Here is a 14,303-nt window from a genome sequence, read left to right as displayed (position 1 = left end):
TCTGGCACTGCTCCTCTCCCCTCCTCAGCTTTTCTCTCTTTTCCATCTCCATTGTCCCTTGCCCGCCTGCCCGGCCTGTTCTGCTCCCAGGCGCTTCCCTGTTGGTGGCCTCTGCCCTCAGCCACAGCCTAATTCAGGCTCGTCCTTCCCTGGTCTTGGCGTCCGAGGCCCTCCTGTTCTCACATCTGTCAGAGGCCCTGTGCCCCACCACATCCCCAGCACGACGGCACCACGCGGGTCCTATTGCTGGCAGTGGCTCATCCCCTAGCTTACAACCTGGGTTTGTGATGATACTTTCTCACCTAAATTTATGGTAAATGTTGCCTCTGGGTGTTTGGCTTTGCTTTCTAATTGCTGCATCTGCTTTTATGCGCAGATTCAGGGAAGGTTACACACTATGCTGCCTCTGCCCCGCCTGTGCAGGGCCCTCCCCCGTCCCCTTTAGTGCTGCGTCCTCATAGGCCGCTTGTCTGAAGGAGAGGGTGATGGAGCGTGGGACGCCTCGCATTTAAACCAGTCAAGTCAGGAGTCCTTGGGGGTTTATTTCCCCAGGACTGTTCTTTTGTCTTTTCTTTTAACCATTTTAACTATTTTTAAGTGTACGGTTCAATAGCACTAAGTACATTCACAGTGTTGTATAAACATCACCAGTATTTATTCCCAGAACTTTCTCATCTTCCCAAACTGAAACTCTGTCCCCATCAAACACTGACTCCCCACTCCCCTCTCCCCCAGCCACTGGCAGCCCCCGTTCTACTTCTGGTCTCTGGAGTTGGCTCCTCTTGGGACCTCACGTAAGTGGAATCACACAGTATGTATCTTTTTGTGACCAGCTCATTTCGCTTGGTGTAATGTTTTGTTGTAGTATATGTCAGAATTTCCTTCCTTTTTCAAGGCTTAATAAGATTCCCTGTATGCATAGACCACATTTTGTTTATCCCAGTGGACACTTGGGTTGCTTTTACCATTTGGCTATTGTGAATAACACTGCTATGAACATGGGTGTACATGTATCTGTTTTAGACCCTGCTTTTAATTCTTTTTTTTTTTTATTTTTTTGAGATGGAGTCTTGCTCTGTCGCCCAGGCTGGAGTGCAGTGGCGCGATCTTGGCTCACTGCAACCTCCGCCTCCCAGGTTTAAGCGATTCTCCTGCCTCAGCCTCCCGAGTAGCTGGGATTACAGGCATGCACCACCACACCTGGCTAATTTTTGTATTATTAGAGATTGGGTTTCTCCATGTTGGTCAGGCTGGTCTCGAACTCCTGACCTCAGGTGATCCACCCACCTCGGCCTCCCAAAGTGCTGGGATTACAGGCATGAGCCACCGCGCCTGGCCCACTTTTAATTCTTTTGGGTATATACCCAGAAGTGGAATTACTGGAATGTATGGTAATTCTGTTTGATTTCTTGAGGAACGAGGAACCACCATTTTTTTTTTACATTCCCGTCAGCAACGAAGCTGAGCATCCAACCTCTGCACATCCTGACAACAACTGCTGTTTTCTGAATAGTGGCCATCCTGATGGATGTACCCAAGACTGCTCTTTATAAGCTGACATTTTACTTTGGGGACTAAAAATATCCTTTTTTTTTTTGCAGTGGTGTCACAAATTTTAGTTCAAAATAGGCACTCTGAAAACAATAGGTAAAAAATAAAAATAAAGTTCAACAAGCTGTCTTTGAATTTACAACAGACTGCACTGGTGATCACAGACCAGGTTCACAGTTGCCTCCAATATGCACATTACAGCAATTACATGCAAGTATTATATTTTTTAAAATGCACATAGTAACATCATGTTTCTCAGAGGCTGTCACATCCTCTAGATATTTCTACCTAGAGATACAGTAAACGGGCTCCTCTGCTGTGTACCACCAGCAATATTACTTGCGGTCTAAACTGGCTGGTCTCCATCACTGGTTCTGGTGCTTTAAGTTTTTTTATATTGTGTTGGGGAAAAAACGAGGTTTAACATCCAGAGGACAGGCCGGGCATGGTGGCTCACGAGGTCAGGAGATCGAGACCATCCTGGGTAACATGGTGAAACCCCGTCTCTACTAAAAAAATACAAAAAATTAGCCGGGCGTGGTGGCGGGTGCCTGTAGTCCCAGCTACTCAGGAGGCTGAGGCAGGAGAATGGCGTGAACCCGGGACATGGAGCTTGCAGTGAGTCGAGATCGTGCCACTGCACTCCAGCCTGGGCGACAGAGCAGGACTCTTGTCTCCAAAAAAAAAAAATCCAAAGGACAGTGACAGCAATGGGGATTCTTTAACAATATGCCATCCTGTCCACCTGGATTCAGCTTCCAGCCTTAACCAGCTAGAGAAAAGCCCGTTTCACTACTAAACATGGCCTCCAGGAAATGTGGCCAAAGATTTACTGTACCAACCACGGAGACTTAGCTCGTGGTCTACAAACCACCCTGCCCCCTGAAAACCTACGCTGAAATTTAAGTTAGTTTCCACACTCAGGGCAGTAAATGTTTATTCTAAAGGCACTGAAGATTTACTATTTTGCCTCTGAATGGAGAAATGACTTAGCATATCAAAAGAAGGGGAAAGTCTACACTGTAAAGTATTTCTGCATCTACAGAATGACTCTTTGTAAAATAACTCTTGATTTATGAGCTACATACCAGACGTCAGATTCTGTGTACTTTTAACAAATGAAAACATTTGGTTTTCTATGATAAAACTCTTATTTTTTATCTTTGCTGTTCCACTCTATTTCTTTCTAAGAGGCTGAGGCAAAATAGTCATTAAAGCTTATTTTAGTTTAGACCCTGATTACTCAGTAACTATCATCAGTATTCTCAAGAAACCATTACCACTCTTTTCTAGAAACTAACAAGCAGGCCGAGTGTGGTGGCTCACACCTGTAATCCCAGCACTTCTGGGCGGATCACTTGAGGTCAGGAGTTCGAGACCAGCTTGGGCAACATGGCAAATCCCCATCTCTACTAAAAACACAAAAAATTAGCTGAGTCTGGTGGCACACACCTGTAGTCCCAGCTACTCAGGAGTCTGAGGCACAAGAATCGCTTGAACCTAGGAGGCGGAGATTGCAGTGAGCTGATATCACATCACTGCACTCCAACCTGGGTGACAGAGCAAGACTCCATCTCAAAAAAAAAAAATCTATCTATCTATCTATATGTATATATATCTATATATATATATATACACACACATACATACATACAAGAATTATCCGGGTGTGGTGGTGTGCACCTGTAGTCCCTGCTACTCCGGAGGCTGAGGCAGGAGGATTACTTGAGCCTGAGAGGTGGAGGCTGCCGTGAGCTGAGATTGCACCACTGCACTCCAGCCTGGGCGACAGAGTCAGACCATATTTTTAAAAAAAAAAAAAAAAAAAAAAAGCAAATAGACAAGAGAATAATGATGCGGAGGAAGACTTGAGATGAGCTCCTTCAGGGTTCTTGGGCTCTGTCACTTGGTAAGGACAGGGCCACCTGTGCTCCTGACAGGTGCTGGTTTCTGCTGTGGGTGTTCTTCCATCTCATGCAGGTTATTTTTGTTTTTTTGTTTTTTTTTACTTCTCTCTGTTTCCTGATCCCCTCACCCCAATTTTCTCTGGCAGTAGTCACCCAAACAAGAGATGCTGCTTCTCACACTTTTCTAAAATTTGGCCATTTCAGGTCTGAGTGTAACGATCATGATTTTTCAAGGAATGTCTGGGTCATGCTTTACTTTTGAGCAGTTTAATTCTCAGAGGTCTATCCAGCTTCCTTTCCAAAGTGAGGATTAGTCTGATCCAAATTTTAAAATAATAGCATTTACTTTTTATTGTTAAATGTTTATCAGGAAGGACACTGAAATTTCAGTGAATGATAAAACTTTTTTTCTGACTATTTTGAACTGTTACTTTAATATCTTCAGCATAATCTTAGGATAACTCAGCTTCTATTAAAGATAATCATTTATATTTATTGATACTCTGCAATGCAGGGGATACTTCCTTTAAATGTTGACATGGAAAAATGTTTAAAAGATTAGCATTTTATCTGACTGTCATATGTAGATATTATCTTTAAGAATTTTTATCTTATAATGCCATGTTAACTTGACACATACAGAAAAGTATTATGGAGCTTTTCTAGGCCCTTGGTAAAGCCAGCAAGATTGGCATCACTGCAGAACTTGCTGGAAACACAGGCCCTGGGGCTTCAGCCAGGCCGGCCGCCTGGGTTAGTAATGACTGCGCAGCAAACACCTCAAAACACAGTGGCTTCAAATGACAGTCGTTTTGGTAGCTCATGATCCACTGGGTCAGGAACTTGGGCAGATTCCACTGAGCGGCCCTTCTCGTTCATCCGTGCTGCTCTCCGCCGTGGCCTCCCACCTGCCTCCAGCTGCCCCGCGTGGGCCTCCTCGCAGCGTGGTGGCCCGGGCAGAAGCACTGGGCCTGCAGAGGCTGCCACGTCCCCCGCAGCAAAGTCCAGCTGCCCCGTCCTGGAAACGCGCAGCGTCCCTTCCACTCGGTGCCACCACTTCATTCCATGGTAATTTCCAGGAGGTTATAAATTAGAGTCTAAATTAATTGCCTAGTTCAAAGTTGCAAAATTTATTTTCTTTGTGCACGAATGTTTCAAGGAAGGTCAGTATATGGGTAGAGAGTGTTTGGAAACATTTTTAAGATTCAGGACCTACCATGTTCAGCCTGTGTTTTATAAATTTCCTTAAGCATCAGAGCTTTCAGTGGCAGAACAGGCCATTGAAAGCTGCAAGAGATTTATAGTTTATCCTTGAATTCCTCAGTGAGAACAAGGACTTGTTTACTCCTGTAGATACTTAAATGAAATGTTTGTCAGAATCATTCACTATAGGATGGGAAGCATTACTGGTTTTGTTTCTTTGCTTCATGACAATAGCTGAGAGAATATGAAATTTTATTAAAGAAAACAATAGCCTCCTCGGGAAATGATTAGATTGTGTGAACACTTCAAATAGATTATACGCTATTTTTAGAAAAGTTTTTTGAGGGCTTTTTAAAAACAGAAATAAAGCAAGAAGAGTAATTTTATGACTATAACCCAGAAATAGAGCCGTCAGTTTACCATTTCCAAAGATTACGTGGTCTGTCTTGTAAGGAATTAAGTATAAATTGAACAGGTCGAGACAAGTATCCAACTGTTCCTAGAAAAAGCACGGACTGCCGTGGGAACGTGGAGCCAAAAAGACACAGATTTACCCTTTATTTCCTTTGTGTGTGTGTCTGTGTGTGTGTGTTTGTGTCTGTGTCTCCGTGTGGGTATCTGTGTGTGTCTATGTGTATCTGTGCCTCTGTGTGTGTCTCTGTGTGTGTCTGTGTCTCTGTGTGTCTGTGTCTGTGTATCTGTGCCTCTGTGTGTGTCTCTGTGTGTGTCTGTGTCTCTGTGTGTCTGTGTCTGTGTATCTGTGTCTCCGTGTGGGTATCTGTGTGTGTCTATGTGTATCTCTGTGTGTGTGTGTGTGTGTGTGTAGATTGTACTGTATTGTTTTTATGTAAGATGATGCTTTACTCTTAACTAATGGTTAACCTGATAGGATAAAGTTGCTTGGCTCTGTTTTAATGCAAGAAACAACATAGTTTCATGCTGGCTAGAGTCTTGAATCAGTTGGCTTTGGGAATCTTTTGTGTTTTTGTTTTTTTTTTTAAAGAGGTGAGGGTCTTGCTCTGTTGCCCAGGCTGGTCTCAAACTCTTGACTTCAAGTGATCCTCCTGCCTCAGCCTCCTAAAGTGCTACGATTACAGGTGTGAGCCACTGTGCCCGGCCAGCTTTGAGAATCTTGATGTTTGAGGAAGTGAAGTTTCATGAGAACTAATTTTTATGTCTGCCCTAAGGTACTTTTTTGATAGAGGACACATCTTCATTGTCTAATCCTAAGTGGAGCATCACAAGCATGAATTTTAAATAGTAATGCCTTCTTCTAACATGTTTTCACTTAGGAGATGAGACTTTTTAGAGGTTCTGGGAAAGAAAATAGTTGCTATAAAGATGTAGCCACCAGAGTAGCTGTTGGTCTCGATTTCCACTTTCAAGTTCTGCCATTCTGAGTTGTTGTTTTTGTTGTTGTTGTTACTGTTTTGCAAATGGCTAAGTCCATTAGGACAATATTAAACATTTTTCTATAAATAATAATAAATATTGAAAAAGCATATATTTACTTTTGATAATGTGATTGACAAACATATAAATCAGGTCCTTTGTAAGAAAAGTTTTTAGGACCGAAACTAACCCAACGTAACTAGATTAAATGTATGCCATAAAACTTTATTTTTTTTTCCTCCCCAGGTTCACCTCCATTTCTCAATGTGAGAGCTTTACATCATTAAGATGAGTTGAATATAGATTTCAATTAATGTTCTTCCTAAGTGATAAGGATGTAGACTTATAAGCAGGACAAGACTAATCATCTTAGCATTTTACTGCGGGTCCCATCGGTAAGGTCTAGAGAGCTGTTCCATATCTCAGTTACTTGGCACTTTCTGACTCTCTCTTTCTTTCTGATTCAGACTCCAGGGTATTCAAAACTGATAAAGTTGGTCATGAAACCTTTGCACACGGGGAATTTAGAGGCGTTTTATTTAAAGTGGGTTTTGCTACTCATACGCCTCTTGCTTATCCCATTTTAATAATGATCGACCCTGGAAATCTTGCTAGAGCTCCAACTTTAATAACTTCTGTTTAAGTGGGATTAAACCAGATTTAGAAAAAAATCTTTTGAAAAGTGTTTAGTTATGTACTTTGCATTTAAACTAATATATTACCTAACATTTATTAATCTGCTTTTCACATTAATCTTACATAAATATAACTCTTCTTTTATTGCCTAAAAGTGGTGAATACTATTCAACATGATTAAAGGAGGTTACTTTATTTATTTTTTATTTTATTTATTTATTTAATTTATTATTATTATTTTTTTGAGACGGAGTTTCACTCTTGTTGCCCAGGCTGGAGTGCAGTGGCGCGATCTCAGCTCACCACAACCTCTGCCTCCCGGGTTCAAGTGATTCTCCTGCCTCAGCCTCCCCAGTAGCTGGGATTACAGGCATGAGCCACCACGCCCAGCTAATTTTGTATTTTTAGTAGAGACAGGGTTTCTCCATGTTGGTCAGGCTGGTCTCAAACTCCTGACCTCAGGTGATCCACCCGCCTCGGCCTCCCAAAGTGCTGAGATTACAGGCGTGAGCCACCGCACCTGGCCGGTCACTTTAAAAAAATAGAATTCTGAACCCCTTTATATACTTGCTGTGTCAAGCATATAAAAAGAAATCATTATCAAGCTTCCGATGAGCAGAGAATAAATCAGTGTTTCACAAACTATGGATTGGAGACAGCCCTGAAACTCAGCATTCATATTCTATTAGACATCTTCAGTAGCAGAGATTTGTATAGAAGTCGTGAAATAATCACCACCTTCCCGTGTGGGAAAAGAGGGCGTTGGCTTTGATTGATATGCAGTGTCGATGTGTAGATGCGTCAGTGAGAACGCTTTCCCTGCTAGGTGCGGATTTGACTTGATGCTTTAGGGACAAATCAGAGCCCTCATAAGGCCTCTGTAATTACCTGTGAAACAGATTCTGTCTTAGTTCATATAGTAACAAGGCAGGTCTATTTGGAGAACAGTGTGTCCCTTCCTTCCTAAACTGGTCCTTTGATTTGCAGTTCGACACTCAGGCCAGTGGCCTGTTTTTAAAAACAAATGATATGCATTAATAGTATCCAGATCAGGTCAGGTTTAAAGAACACCCAATATGTATGAAAATGCAAATCTCCAAAACTGATTAATTAGGGGGGAATTGTGTGCATATCCAAATAACCTAATACACAAATCCTTTTTAAAGGAGTTTCCCCAGATTTATAAAATTAGACTACGTACAGCTCTCAGGAGCACTTCCGTAGAGATTAAGCCTCATGACTCTTGGGTGAGATTGCCACATTTTATTAAGTAAATATTGATGTGCTAAGAAGTGGTCGTTTTTTGTGCAGTAGAAAAAGAGAGTGAGATTTACTAACTGCTCTTTCTCTCTTTTTACCAGACTTAGAAATGGCTGTTGCATATTGGAAATTAGTGTTATCTGGAAGGTTTAAATTTCTAGATCTCTGGAACACATTCTTACTGGTAAGTGTCCTCCTGCATCTCGCTCTGTGCCCACTGTGGAGGGAGGTCGGTAGGTATGAGGCTGCATGTAATCATCCACCTCAGGCCTCACACGTGGAGGTTTTCAGCAGATGAACGTCCCACACAAAGATCCGCAGGTCCAGACAGGTTGCCGCTTGGCTCTGTCACCTTGCCGGAGACCGCAGGGCTGAGCTGGGGCCACTCCGGGGCCTCCTCAGAACATGGCTCCTTGGCAGTCACAGGAAGCTCCTCTCAGGCTGGGGTTCCTGGAGACTCTGCAATCCCAGCAGCCCCCGTGTTGTCTCCTCCAAGGACCTAGATGGTAATTCTGTCATTCCACTGAGAACTCCGAATCCTTGACACGGTGCCAGCGCCACACTTCTGTAGACTGGTTTGGGCTCCGGAACTGCGGATTGTATCTGGTGGTGCCCAGCCACTGTGTGTGTCTGTGATCTGAAGCCATTTCTAAGTGTGTCTTACCATGCTCGGGAGGAAAAGAGGCCTTTGTGGGCCCTCTGGAGAGACACTTTGCTGGTGTGGGGCAGGGCTGCGTCATGCCAGCCCGTCTTGCTGGCAGCAGGTGCAGCTGTGGGTTGTTGGAAGTGAGTGGCCACAAGCCTGGTGATGGCAGAGATGCCCAGACCTCTTGCCGTTCTGTCCACGAAAATGAAAGAAGTGGTCTTCCACCGCCCAACCCACGGCCGGGCCAGGACCCGCACTGCCTCCATTCACCTGATAGCAGATGACACAGACTTTGCCACTTATGAGTACCTGTGGCCTTGGGCACACCACTTCCACGTACCTCTGCTTCTTCGTCTGGGAATGCACCCAGAAAGCATGGCAGGTGGAGGGCGGAGCTGTCTGTGGAAAGTGATGTCACTCAGTCCTGTGGGTTTGCCATGGAGGGACGTCTTTGCAGCTATGTGTTTCATTACATCATGTGCCGTATTACTTCTCTCGAAATATCCAGAGGTCAGTAATGCTGTGCCCACAGCCCCCTTACGCCTTACCTGGGGTCAAACCTAAGTCACAGATGTTTCCCAGAGAACCTCACGCTCTTGTGCGTGGAAATGGGGATGAAGGCGCTCACAGTGTCAATTGTAATGGCAGAACACTGGAAAAGCCAGTGACCATCCACAGGAGAACGGACTAAAAAATCAGAATATTGGTGCGATGGAGCACAGCTTTGGAGCCATGCAAACGAATGCACATTCACACGCATCAGCCCGCATACATTTCAGACATTATGCTGAGTGGGAAAAAAACAAGTTGCAGAAAACTACATGTAATTTGATAGCAGTTAATGTTTTAAAATGTAAGACAAGCTTATGAGCTGTTCGTGAATATATATATACATGCAGCTAATGGGCAGGTAACGAGATTAAAATGCTGCCCTTCTATGTGACAAAACAGGAGTTTATAATTGTAATATTTAAAATGTTTTGTTCTTAAATAAGTCTGCTTTCTATATTTGGACATTGGCATTGTTGTAGCACTTACATTGTTGTGAAACTATTACTTTTAACAATTTTATTGTACTTGTTCCTAATCAAATTAATGAACATTAATTGAAGATCGCTAGGCCACTAGAATATATGAGAGTTAAGCTCTATATTTTAAATCTGGTGGGTTTTTTTTCTCTTATATATTAGGAACATCACAAAAGATCAATTCCAAGGGACACCTGGAACCTCCTGCTGGACTTTGGAAACATGATTGCGGATGATATGTCTAACTACGATGAAGAAGGTACCAGAAGTTGTGCTTCAGATGATTGACCGAAATGCTTACACCTGAGAACGTTAACTTTTCCTGCCTCTAGAGGGTGACTCCGTCCCTGAGATGGGCGTGGTGATAATACTACTCCTTTCCTTATTATTTTCTGTAAATCATACAAAAGAAAAATAGGGCTTTATATTTAGTGTAAATCGAGAAGACAGTCCTCTAAGCCAAAGCATTTCAGAATTGGATGTGCAGAGTAAGAGACCCCCATGGTGGAGCCATGGAGTTAGGTCAGTTCCACACTGCGCTCTTCAGGCTGACTCAGAGATTCCAGCTCCTGTCTTCTTGCATAAATATATCTCTACATATTTGTCTCCCCCTGTGTTTGGGACGCTGCGTTGGAGGCCCTTTGGAGCCTGCTGTGTGCTGGGCACGCTGCCACCTTAGAGAGGGATGGTCTCTGGGTGGAAGGCCTCCCCTCTAGGCTCCCACCCACTTTGCTTCCTCCCTGCCCTCTCGGCGGGCAGTGATCTGTTCTGGGCATTGGCGCCATGCCTTTAATGGGTGGTTTACGTGTTTGCCTGCCTGTTTTAGCTTCTGTTTCTCTTTGTGTCCTCCACATTTTGCACCGTCCCTAGATCAGAGGCACCCAGTAAATGCTTGCCAAATGAAGGAAGGGGTCATTGAATTTCACTGACAGAAGCACAGCTTCCAGGATTGACGCAGCAGTGCAGGAGCTCAGAGGGCACTCAGGGCTGCTGGAGGTGGGGAAGGGAGCAATGGGGTGGTCCCACTTGGGAAGAGCCGCAGGAGGGAGCACCCCCTGCTGGCAAGAATGCCAATGGCCTGAGGAACATGCCTCCTGCTCCGCAGGGGTCAATTTAGCTCCCTTCCTGAGCAGCTGGTGTGACTGCCTGGGGCACTCACCGAGCATGCGGGGCCACTGTGAGCCCACAGCCCCCTAGACATACCAGCACGCACACACCAGGGCTCCCCACCTGGCCGTGCTAGGGCAAAAGAACTGGGTAACTTGGGCTGGTTCATTCTGTGAAACACAAATGGTGTGGACCTGAAATCATTTGGGTTCTTGAAATGTAAATGTTGGATTGATATGTGACTCAGTGCTTTGGAGATAAAAACGGTGCTCTAACGGGTTTTCTGTTTGCTTGCTTTCCTTTAGGAGCTTGGCCTGTTCTTATAGATGATTTTGTAGAATATGCACGGCCAGTAGTCACAGGTGGAAAACGCAGCCTTTTCTAGGCAGCAAGTTAAGCAGGAGTAAGATTATGAAATGATTTGTATCCTGCAAGGAGATTTCAGTCAGTTCCTGGGTGCACTGTCACTGATTCCAGAAGTCATTCTTGACCAGCCATGAAACCAGAGGAGCCGTCCCATTCTGCCAGAGGACAGCAGCGGCTGCTTTGTGGACACCGCAGGAAGTTCCTCAGGACACGGCTGCTTTGGGATGTTTGGAGATTTATCATCATAGCTATTGCATTAGGAAATTTCTGCATGATTTTTTAATATTTACAAAACACTAAGGTAGAGCCATAGCGCCGCCTGTGGGACCGCAGAGCATGCTGCGTAGTTCGCGCCGTCAGGCGAACCAGCGTCTGGCAGAGCGCTGCCCAGTCGCCCTGGAAACACGGCATGTGTCCTCTGCAGGATGCTGCGTTTTTATACAAGTCAAAGCTGTTAAGAATGTGCCCTAAAGGAGATGATCTTGTCGTAGAGTCTAATGTTTTTTAAAATTGGTACCAGGAATTCAAGATTTATATTTTTTGAATTATCGAATATCTAGATTTACCAGCTCTATTTTTGTTTTCATTTTCTCTAGACATTCATCTGAAAATCATTTTATGGTTCTCAATCCCCATGTAGCTTTGCACAGCAACGGCACACGTAGCATGATTCCAGCAGAGTTTATCTCACACCATTTATACATCAGTGGGCCTCTCTTAATTAAATATTATTTGACCTGCCTGAGAAGCTTCATAAAGTATGTTTTTTTAAAATATATTTTAATTACATTTAAAAAGACATTGTTCCATGAAAAACATTTCTTTTATGAGTGATGAAATTATAGATTCTAAAATCAGGGCCGGGCGCGGTGGCTCACACCTGTAATCCCAGCACTTTGGGAGGCCGAGGCAGGCGGATCATGAGGTCAGGAGATCAAGACCATCCTGGCAAAACACGGTGAAACCCCGTCTCCACTAAAAAATACAAAAAAATTAGCCGGGCGTGGTGGCGGGCATCTGTAGTCCTAGCTACTCGGGAGGCTGAGGCAGGAGAATGGCGTGAACCTGGGAGGCGGAGCTTGCAGTGAGCCGAGATCGCGCCACTGCACTCCAGCCTGGGCGACAGAGCAAGACTCTGTCTCAAAAAATTAATTAATTAATTAAATAAAATAAAATTGGTGCCAGGAATTCACGATTTATATTTTTTGAATTATTGAATATCTAGATTTACCAGCTCTATTTTTGTTTTCATTTTCTCTAGACATTCATCTGAAAATCATTTTATGGTTCTCAATCCCCATGTAGCTTTGCACAGCAACGGCACACATGGCACAATTCCAGCAGAGTTTATCTCACACCATTTATGCATCAGTGGGCCTCTCTTACTTAAATGTTATTTGACCTGCCTGAGAAGCTTCATAAAGTTTTTTAAAAATATATTTTAATTACATTTAAAAAGACATTTTTCCATGAAAAACATTTGTTTTATGAGTGATGAATTGTAATTTTAAAAATCAAGGCCGGGCGTAGTGGCTCACACCTGTAATCCCAGCATTTTGGGAGGCCGAGGCAGGTGGATCACCTGAGGTCAGGAGTTTGAGACCAGGCTGGCCAACATGGTGAAACCCTGTCTCTACTAAAAATACAAAAATTAGCCGGGCGTGGTGGCACATGCCTGTAATCCCAGCTACTCAGGAGGCTGAGGCAGGAGATTCGCTTGAACTCAGGAGATGGAGGTTACAGTGAGTCGAGATCGCGCCACTGCTCTCCAGCCTGGACGACAGAGTGAGATTCTGTCTCAAAATAAATACATACATACAATAAAATCGAATGAGTTGGTTCTTTCCACCCTCTTGTGGTGCCCACAGTGCCCAGCATCCAGACCTTTGTGCCCCTGTGCACATTTGGAAGCTAAAATGTACATGGTTGTCCAAAAAAACCCAGCCCCAAAACCTTCATCTGATTGGTGAGCTGAAGTCTGTCCTTGCGCCATGTTATCTGTTTCTCGTGTCCACCTGGTCGAGGAGGACCCACGAGTGCTGCCCAGGCGTGGAGGGCTGGTATTGAGTTGTGGACATCACTGCTGACCCTACCTCACGTGCCGAGACTCTCATGTCACAAGTGTGCCTTGCTGCCCCCTGCAGCACCGTGCAGGACGTGGACCAGCTGGAGCTGCTCCCCAGCAGAGAGGAGAGTCGCTGCAGACAACCTAGCTGCGGTGTAAGAGAGCATGGCCCAGACATGCAGCTGGGTTGGCTTCTGAGAACAGGACTCACCCTGGGCTTCAGGAACATCTGATGACTGAGGTTCGTGCGTTTGGTGGCTGTAGGACGAACTGTCGATGCTTCTCAGCAGAGATGGTCACAGAGGGCAGCAGGGACAGGACTGGAAGGGACCTGCAGCCTACAGACCCCGCCTGGCCCCCGCTGGCTTCTGGCTGGTCCAGTGATGGGCAAGTGACAGATCTTCCCCAGGCTCTGCTTCCAGAACTCTAATGGGAAACTGGGCCTGTCTACCTTTAGAAGTCTTCGATTCTCAGAGAGCATTTGTCTAATACAACAAAAACTGGCTTTAATAAAAACCTCAAAAATGTGAGCGCATCTTCTAGGCTTCATGGATTCTTGACATGTAATTGTTTTGTTCAGAAAAGTTCATAGAATTCAGATAATTCTGTATAAATTATGGAAATGCACAGTACTTTTTTGTTTTTGAGATTTAAAGTTCTAAGGGATTGTCAATAGATATCAAAATATTAATCATTGGACAAAGGCTTTTCCAAAAATTGTGGGGTTTTTTCTTCTGTTGTATCCATTTGAGTCCTGCATGCTGTGAAATGCTGAGAACAGAAGCATTAAATTGGTTTTTCTTGGGCATGGTTTCCTTTCGATTCTCCTCGGCTGTAGGGATGCCTGCCTACAGGTGTCAGCATCCGTGTCCTTGTCCCAGGATGAGAGAACAGCCCCCAGCTAGCAACCAGCGGGCAAGCCCCTGCCCCCGTGTGTGGCCCGCCAGCCCTGGCCAGGTAACCAGGTCCTGAGGCACCATCTGTCATTGCGTTCCCTCTCAGCGGTGCACCGTGCGCCTGATGTGGTGGCTATGTGAGGAATTAGAGATCTCACAATAGGCAGGATTGACGGGGGTGTGTGGGGGCAGGAGGTCACGTGTGCCAGCACACACTGCTGGAAACCATCCCTTATCGGAGGCAAA

The 14,303-nt window shown here is 44.6% G+C and overlaps 1 protein-coding gene across 4 annotated transcripts in view; it reads left to right on the top strand.

Annotated features, from left to right (window-relative positions):
• The window catches only part of DCUN1D2 (defective in cullin neddylation 1 domain containing 2), a 38,864-nt gene extending 24,897 nt beyond the window's left edge, over positions 1–13,967 (top strand). For 3 of the 4 annotated variants that reach the window (XM_054447084.2, XM_054447086.2, XM_054447085.2), the window contains exons 5-7: positions 8,051–8,133; positions 9,786–9,882; positions 11,036–13,967. In XM_054447084.2, the coding sequence (XP_054303059.2) occupies positions 8,051–8,133; positions 9,786–9,882; positions 11,036–11,115 (260 nt within the window). In that variant the 3' untranslated portion in view covers positions 11,116–13,967. Of the gene's footprint in view, positions 1–6,299; positions 6,449–8,050; positions 8,134–9,785; positions 9,883–11,035 lie in introns of those variants that run through there. The other variant, XR_008493452.2, reaches the window with a different exon arrangement.
• Positions 13,968–14,303: the final 336 nt, after the last annotated feature.

The sequence above is a fragment of the Pongo pygmaeus genome, chromosome 14, assembly GCF_028885625.2.
Source record: "Pongo pygmaeus isolate AG05252 chromosome 14, NHGRI_mPonPyg2-v2.0_pri, whole genome shotgun sequence".
In the NCBI taxonomy this organism is placed as follows: Eukaryota; Metazoa; Chordata; class Mammalia; order Primates; family Hominidae; genus Pongo; species Pongo pygmaeus.
This window is presented reverse-complemented; position numbering and strand designations above follow the sequence as displayed.